The 8,490-nt window shown below is 40.8% G+C and overlaps 1 protein-coding gene across 1 annotated transcript; it reads left to right on the top strand.

Annotated features, from left to right (window-relative positions):
• Positions 1-218: 218 nt before the first annotated feature.
• Positions 219-5,799, top strand: LOC308305488 (H-2 class II histocompatibility antigen, A-K alpha chain-like; the record flags this gene model as incomplete). The annotated part of the gene is made up of 4 exons (XM_080750284.1): positions 219-282; positions 1,363-1,575; positions 4,336-4,617; positions 5,678-5,799. 4 exons carry the CDS (start codon positions 219-221, stop codon positions 5,797-5,799), a joined length of 681 nt encoding a protein of 226 aa, XP_080606410.1.
• Positions 5,800-8,490: the final 2,691 nt, after the last annotated feature.

The following is an 8,490-nucleotide window of genomic DNA, read 5'->3' as shown; positions in this document are numbered from 1 at the left end:
ATGTTTCTCTTCAACAAATCTAGAAGGGTGTCTTCCCGGACACAGATGATGCAACAGCCTATCTTTAATCTGATTGGCTGATTATTCTCCACTACAGAACAGACGCTCCCATTCTCTGCCAGTCGTTGGAGCTTCTCGTTGAGTCGACACCTGATTATTGATCTGTTAGTTGTGATTATTGTGATCAGGTGATTGTGATCAGTTCACATTAATCAGTGATGAAGATCTCAGCCACCCTCCTCATCCTCTCCTCTGTACTTCATGTCAAAGCCATCCCAGGAGGTGAGTAGATTTATATAAAATATACACCCATTAACAACTTGGGTGCCAAACTCGTTCAGTAACGAGTTAAGGCCACTAGGGGTCACCCTGCCAAAAGGAGTTGTCTCGTTCCTGAACGAGACAACAAGGGGTTCAACAAGGGGTTAACTTCTACAGCTCTGCGTGCAAGCTGCATGCCTTGTGAATGACCCTAGTCCATACGTCACCCCGTAGATCAGAGAGAGAGAGAAAATGGCACGAGCTGGTTGCATTGATTTCCATTCTAGGCTGGAACATAAAAAGGGCTTTATCTATGAATGAGGTGAAAAGAACGCCAGGGAAACAGAGATCTGATTGTTTTCACGGCAACACACGCGATGGTCGGCCGCGGTTTGGATTTTAGTTTCGCGAGCGTTTGTAAACAAATGGATTTTCTTCCTCAATCGTCAGTGGACACCCACATGCACACGCACAAAGCTTCCGAGGCTCTTCAAAATAAAGCGTGAGTGAACGGCGGCAGCAGCAACAGCTAGAAATGTTAGAAACCTTAGCATCCCATGTGTTAATTAAGTAGACCATGTTATATATTTGAGTCTTTAGTTTTTTTAATTGTAATTGAATGTAAAGTATGTGTGTGTGTGTGTGTGTGTGTGTGTGTGTGTGTGTGTGTGTGTGTGTGTGTGTGTGTGTGTGTGTGTGTGTGTGTGTGTGTGTGTGTTATTTACATACAGTGTATGATAGATGTAATGTGGTGAATAATTTTGTTTTTTATAATGTTTTTTTTGTTTAGTTTTTTTATTATACATATATATACAGAAGGTCGTCGTCTCCAATTCCTTCATTTTTATCACATCTTTAATTGTGCCAAATTAAATGAAATCAACTCAAACAGGAATGCTAGGGTTCATGTGGTTAATACATGAACTGATACTTCTGTTATTAAACCTCTCATTTCATATTGAACTTTACAACCAATCAGGATTGTTTAATTAACACGCGATGAATCTATGATGTGTCACTTGGTTCATTTAATGTAATTTAATGTCATCTTTGTTTTCTTTCCAGTCATACATAAGGATATTTCTGTCCGTGGCTGTTCAGACTCAGATAAAGAGTACATGTATGGTCTGGATGGAGAGGTGAAGTTCTATGCTGACTACACCAAGGGGAAGGTGGAGGAGCCTCAGCCTAAGTTCATTGATCACATCACCTTCCCAGAAGGAACTTATCAATCAGCTGTGGAACAGCAGCAGATCTGCAAAATCAACCTGGAGAGACTTCGCTCAGCCTACAAGAACCCACCTGTGGAACTAGGTACCCTATAACTACTATAACTATTACACTACTTCTGAACATATTCTATATATATATATAACAAAGAGGAGAGACTCCTACACATCCAAACGAAAGGCCCATAGAAGGTGCAAGTCAGCATGCATATAAACTATAGAAAAAGTTGAAAACCTTATGGAAGGTTTTCAGGGACTGCATCACTCCAGGGAACTACGATGGACAACTGCTCAATTCATGATTCTTTATTAGCACGACGCGTTTCGCTCGTCAAGCTTCATCAGGTGCTATATACATGTTATATATATATATATATATATATATATATATATATATATATATATATATATATGTATATATATATGTATATATATATGTATATATATATATATATATATATATATATATACAGTATATATATCACTGGCACCTAATCAATGGCTCCCCCAGTGGCTCCCCCAGATCTTTGAAATCCGATTTTAGAGGAAGTCAGTCTTAACACAGCTGCCATGACAGTTATGCTGTTCGAAACTCTAGTGTAACTAAGTAAACACGGACCCACGTGGATTAAAAACAATATATTAGCCACAGTTCATATTTACGATAGGCTATTTAAACCATGCTGTGACTTAAACAAGAACACACTTTGGAAATACGGCACGTTAACCTCTCGGAATCTCTCAACAGTGAGATCATCTCATCTGTCTGTCTCTCTCATGCTGGTTTACGTCGCGCCAAGGCTTTCATGTAACGTTGTGGGAGCAGAGTTTGCAGCTCTAATAAAACGCTTGCTGTGCAGTTATCAGGTGCAGACGAGATCGGCCATCGCTGGCGTCTTTTCTCTTTACTAGGCTATTATTTATTTTGTCTTGCACTTGCATGAGCGACTACGAGATGTGCAGCATAGCTTACATGAATATCTGCCGTCATAGTTCTCCATCATCATTGCTTTTAAAAATTGCACTGTTGAATAGGATAACTATTTAATATGCAGCACTGAAAGGCTTGCATTGTAGACCTAGTGTTCTATTTATTTGGTCATGTCAGAACCCTGGTCATGTTTATAGGCCTATTAAAAAAAAGGGGTGCGCACAAAGCAACATATCCAGGTCCTCCCCTGAAGCCCCAAAGACACCCGAAAATGACGTAATAAAGGAAACCCATTTTAGCCGACTTTATAACCGGAAATACCCGATTGTTCGCGGCGCTGCTGTGCGGCGCCAAATGTCTCCTGTCTTTGTGCTCCCCCTAGTGGGGACAGAGTTAGGTGCCAGTGATATACACACACACACACACACACACATGCAGGCCCACACAACTACGTGGTCAATGGGAAACGTTTAAAGGACAACTTAGTTTTTTACAATAAGGGTTCATATTTTAGATATCTTCTGAAGAATATTGTAGGCCTATGCCATGACGATGGTAAAGAGGAGAAAAGAGTTGTGTACTGTGAAGTCTGCGAGTGAACACAGAACTGAATGCAGCCTGTTTGTAATGTGAAACAGCATGGAGTCAGTGGTTACCTCCCACATTCCATCTCTGTCAGGCACAGTGTTCTGTTGTTGGGAGCTTGGTTGAGATGAGATGAGATGATGACATAGACCTATATTTTATTAATCCCAGAGGGGAAATTAAAGCGTTACAGCAGCATAGTGCAATAAATACATAGATAAACTAGACTACAAGACAACAGGAACACACAGACTTAAAAGACCAGGATCGACAAATACATGATGGAGAGAGTTCTTATAAATGCTTAGGTTAGGTCTATAGTAAATCGTATTAAATACATTGCAGATGTAGTGTTTTAACAGACAGAAAAGCAACGTGCACACATTCCCCCACTCCCTAGAATCTGTAAAATCGATAGAAAGAAGTAAATGAAAACGTTTTAACACTCATCATTTATTTTCTCTAATTACAATCTAAAATATGAACCCTTGTTGTAAAAAAACAAAGTTGTCCTTTAAGGCAGTATTCAGAAAACATCTGTTGTGTTTCTCGACTCAAGTCTTGTTACACAGACAGACAGCATTATTTTGATGATGGAAGTTGTGTAACAATTTGTCAACAATCTCTTCCCATTTGCATGATAATTTGAGTTCACTTTGACACTTGTTTCATGTGCATACATGGATCTGTTCAACTCTTTGACTTTCCTCTTTCTTCACTGCTAGTTCAATGTAAATACTGCTGTGTCTTGCTTCTCATGCCTGATTTATGATTAGTCGTATGACTGTCGCACGCAGAACATAGCAGATCTCCAAGACCACAACGTGTCCCATCCGTGTCACGTTTTAGGCTTCTAGATCGAATTGGCGTGTACTTTGACTTGCAAGAGCAAAGTGAGACCTGTCCCCAGTCTGAGACTGGCAGTGTTTATTGTCTGCGCCAGGTCAAAAGGTGTGGCTGAGACTATGTTTTGCGTCAGTTTTATAAAAAAATCACAAATCAGTACATAGTATCTCTAATAGTCATCTGATCAAGACAGATCTGTCCGACATTTCATATTCCATCCTAATTGGCTATTAGTATTGGTCCGTTCTGAACAAAATGAACGCAGCTTGTGATTTCCGTGACATTTCACACGAAGATTCCCTTTAGGCCGGGGTATAGTGTCACCAGCAGTTCAAGTGTTGCTAAACACATTTCCCGTTGGCTTTTCATTCCCCTCCTAATCACAGGATTAATAAAAAAGAATACTCCCAATTTATGTGGAAAAAAACTAGACTTTTGTTTGGCAAACATTCTATGTATTCTATGTATTCTCTGTGTCTACAGAAGAACCTAGCAGCTCCCTCTACCCCAGAGACCATGTCGTGGTGGGCGTGGTCAACACTCTCATCTGTCATGTGACCGGGTTCTATCCTGCTCGAATCAGCATCAGCTGGACCAGAAACACCCTCAACCTGACTGATGACATCACTACCAGCATCCCCTACTTCAACGATGACGTGACCTTCACCCAGATCTCCACACTGAAGTTCACTCCAGAGCAGGGAGACATCTACAGCTGTACGGTCAACCACCAATCACTGAGCAGCCCTGAGACCAGACTGTGGGGTGAGAACACAATTACTTTGAAGTTTAGGATCAGTGTTAAAGGAAAACACTACACTAAATAACATCTAGCCTCATTTTTCCTACTTCTATTGATCCCAAATGACTGTCTATTGGGTCTATTAGGCAGAAATACTGTTGTTCAGTTTCCCCAGCAGACCTCATCCATGCCTTGGTTGTCCCACACAAGGAGTCTCAGTCTCGTAAAGCATGTGTTGTTGAGCATTCGACACAACTGCTTATCAAAGTGACTATACTGGCCAATCACTGCACATCTTTTCTGGAACTTGGCAAAACACATACAAAAAAATCACCATCAAAGCAAGACTGCAAGTATTACCAACAAAGTGCAATCTGTCAATCTGGTATCCTGACATCCATAGTCCACTCTGTATTAATCATCATGATTCTGAACAACATCTAGATTCCAGTGCACACATCACAAACGGCTGCAGTGCATATAAAACATATACATTGCTCTCCACGACCACATTGTTGACATAGTGTCTGATGCAGTTAGAACATGTATGCCATCCAGTGCTTGCCTGGTTAAAACCAGACTGCACTCAGCACCACCCCCTAGTGGTAGTGTGTGATAGAGTCTGACGCTTGCAGTCAGGCTAATCCAGTGCAGCAATGCATAAACACTCTAGAGTGTTACTGGATTGGTTTGGTTGTGCTTGTGATGTCTTTGCTGGCATCCTAAACACACCAGATGTTTTAGTTGACACCAGTCACAGAGCGGTTCTGATTCTGGAGGTGGGATGTGTTTTCCATCTGTACATGGACCAGGTTTATATCTGTACATGGACCAGGCTTTACAAGAGAAGCATTCTAAGTAACAACCATTACTTGGAATCATAACAGACTTTGGGTACAGATGCAGATTCAATGCAGACTCAATACTAATATCTGGAAGCAAAAGCTGTGTAGCCTAATTAGCCTAATTAAGTGTGTGTGTGTGTGTGTGTGTGTGTGTGTGTGTGTGTGTGTGTGTGTGTGTGTGTGTGTGTGTGTGTGTGTGTGTGTGTGTGTGTGTGTGTGTGTGTGTGTTTCTCTCCAGATGTGGAACAGGACCAGCCCAGTGTGGGTCCAGATGTGTTCTGTGGGGTGGGGCTGACCCTGGGTCTGCTGGGGGTTGCCATGGGAACCTTCCTCCTCATCAAAGGAAACCAATGCAACTAAAACAATGCTGACACTCTGTCAAAATTGAGTTAATTTAATCATTTAATCCGAAACATCAATTAAAACTTATGTTAATTTAATCATTTGATGAATAGGATGTAGGATAACACAGTTTGGTCTTTTCATAATCTCCGGCAGGCTAAAACGGCTGGGAGAAAGAACGTATTTTTGCCTTCACATTTAGGCCTATAACGCTTGTACTGTAGATCGATATAAAAAACAATAAATAAAATGAATAAAACAAATTGATACACATTCTGACGTCATGTGATCAACGTGTATGATTTTTCAGCTTCCATTCCGATTGGCTACTATTTGTTTGCAGTACAGACCCATTTGCATTTTTTTTTTAATGCCACAAATCCTGAAAGCAGCATCCAATCTGCCCCGGATTGTAATCTCACATCGAGGGGCCTCTAAACAACACAGAGCTAAAAGCCATTTCATACCACCCATAGGGGGCGCCAAACAAGCTACGAATGTCAATGGCCAGGTTTCCCAAAGCGATTTCGAGCCTTCGTAGCTCACGCATGGTCAAAGCGACCCTGCATAGCAGCAAACCGTTTCAAGAACGCCTTCGTAGCCTACAATCAAATGTCATGACTTATGTAACAGTATCCTTAAAGAGTCATGAAACACAAAATCACTTTTTCTATAAATATATATTATATAAATGAGTCACTTATTTATATAATATGAGTCACTGATAATGGTTCAATTTGCCCATAGGCTTCTGGATTCAGAGCTGTCTGCTGTCTCTGTAGCTATTTCTGTGTTCTTCCAGTTTCAGGGTAGAAAATAAATATTTGGCGCCACTCATTAAATATTAGCTCATGCTATTTTATTTCTGCGATGTGACGTGGCTTATCTAATTAATATTAACGTTTGTTTTATATAGATTGTATCAAGGGGGGGGGCGTGGTTTCATTGCACTGACCAGAGAGAGTCGCCTTATGTGGAAATGCAGATGAGTTCCAGACAGTCACACTGTGTAGACAGCTGTCTTTCCTGGTTCTCTCTCTCAAGTCGGACTCTTGGGTATAGTTTAGGGTATATATTTTCAATGGTTTTAGTCGGATATATTACATTTGAGTATTTTAGCCATGGCTTGTTGTCTTGTTGTCTTGTTGTGTCGTTCAGAGCCGAAACCACCGTGTTTACATGAGAGAAGCTGTTGCTACGGCTATGGGCCTTTTGCATAAGGATTGGAGGGGGGAGGGGCGGGCGCGCAGAGACGTTCTCAGTACTTCTGGTTCATCCACAGACACAGTGTTGTGTTGTCTCCAGTAATTTTCTCCGTTAGATAAAAATGCTTTCTTTTCACCTTTTTCTACTTTTATCACTTGTCAAAAGACGTTTTATTTGGATGCTTCATCTTTTTACCGTTCATTTCTTTTGTTAGTGTTGTCATCAATTTTTATTTATAAAGGGAAACGTATGTATGCTACAGTCTTCACACAGCAGAGCAGACAGACAGAGGTAAGGTAACGCTATTATTATCATAAAATGCAGCAATCTATCTAATAAAACGTTTGTTAAATGTGCTTAGCAGTAGTGACTTTTAGGGGTTGGGGTCTTTATTTGATGTAAAGAAAGTTTAATATTAACGCTAGCCTCATTTGCATCTTAGCTCCGTCTATAGGCTACTGTACGTCATCAGCTATAGACTGTTGGTTCTCTAAGTGGGGTCCGGGGACCCCCAGGGAGTTCCAGGGGGTCCCCAGCTAAATGATAGTTAGGAACCAAATGGATCCTTAGGGGTATGTAACTGTACAAATCATTTGATTACAATCATGAGTTATGCTAACATATGATTGTACAATATAAATTGGGGTCTCAGAGATAGAAATGCTATTAAATGGGGGTCAGTAGCCTAATGGATGTCAAACTGGGGGTCCTTGAAATTAATTTGTGTCATCACCATGTTTGTTCCCCCCTACAGACTTGTTTATAGAACTTTATTTTTTTTAACTAAAATATGAACAACCTCCTGTTTCTGTTAACCTCCTGACAACCATAGGCTGCTAATTGAGCCAGATGTCTCATTCAAAGACCCATTTAAAGTTATACTGTGTAAGTTGCTAAACTAGTGGTCAGTAGCGGTATTGCTTTTTTCGGCCGTTTTTCGTCCGGAGTCGTCGCGGACCACCGCCGCGGACCACCGGAGCGGCGCTGCAAACCACCGCGACCGATAGTAATCCTTGGAGGGGTAGAACGCATGGTAGAACGTAATTTTCTGGCCAGGATTTGGGGATTAAGAGGTTAAAATCCTTCACCATGGTAAACACTGTAGCTGAGCGGAGGCGCTTTCTGAAGACCAGAGCAGATAAGCTGTGATTGGCCGGTAGTGTATCATGTGTGTATGATCTGCGATGTGATTGGCCAACGTATAGCCTACACATGATGCAGATGATGTAATTTTGCCACGAAATTCTCCCCCCCTCATGGCACATAGAAAACATATAAAGAGAAGGCTTTAGAAGCTGAAAATAACGGAGTGGGTGTTCTAAAACTTTAGCGATTTAACAGTTAGGACAATTTTAAGATTTGTTTTATAAAAAAAGTTACATGGTATAACTTTAAGTCATATTTCACAACAAAGTATAAAGTTAAATAACTAAATTGTTCACAGTGGAAAAAAAATAAAAAAAAAATGGACGAAAAATAGCAGATCTACTCCGGTGCTCCGGT

This window comes from Nannobrachium achirus (assembly GCF_963921795.1).
Source record: "Nannobrachium achirus genome assembly, chromosome: 20".
NCBI lineage: Eukaryota > Metazoa > Chordata > Actinopteri > Myctophiformes > Myctophidae > Nannobrachium > Nannobrachium achirus.
This window is presented reverse-complemented; position numbering and strand designations above follow the sequence as displayed.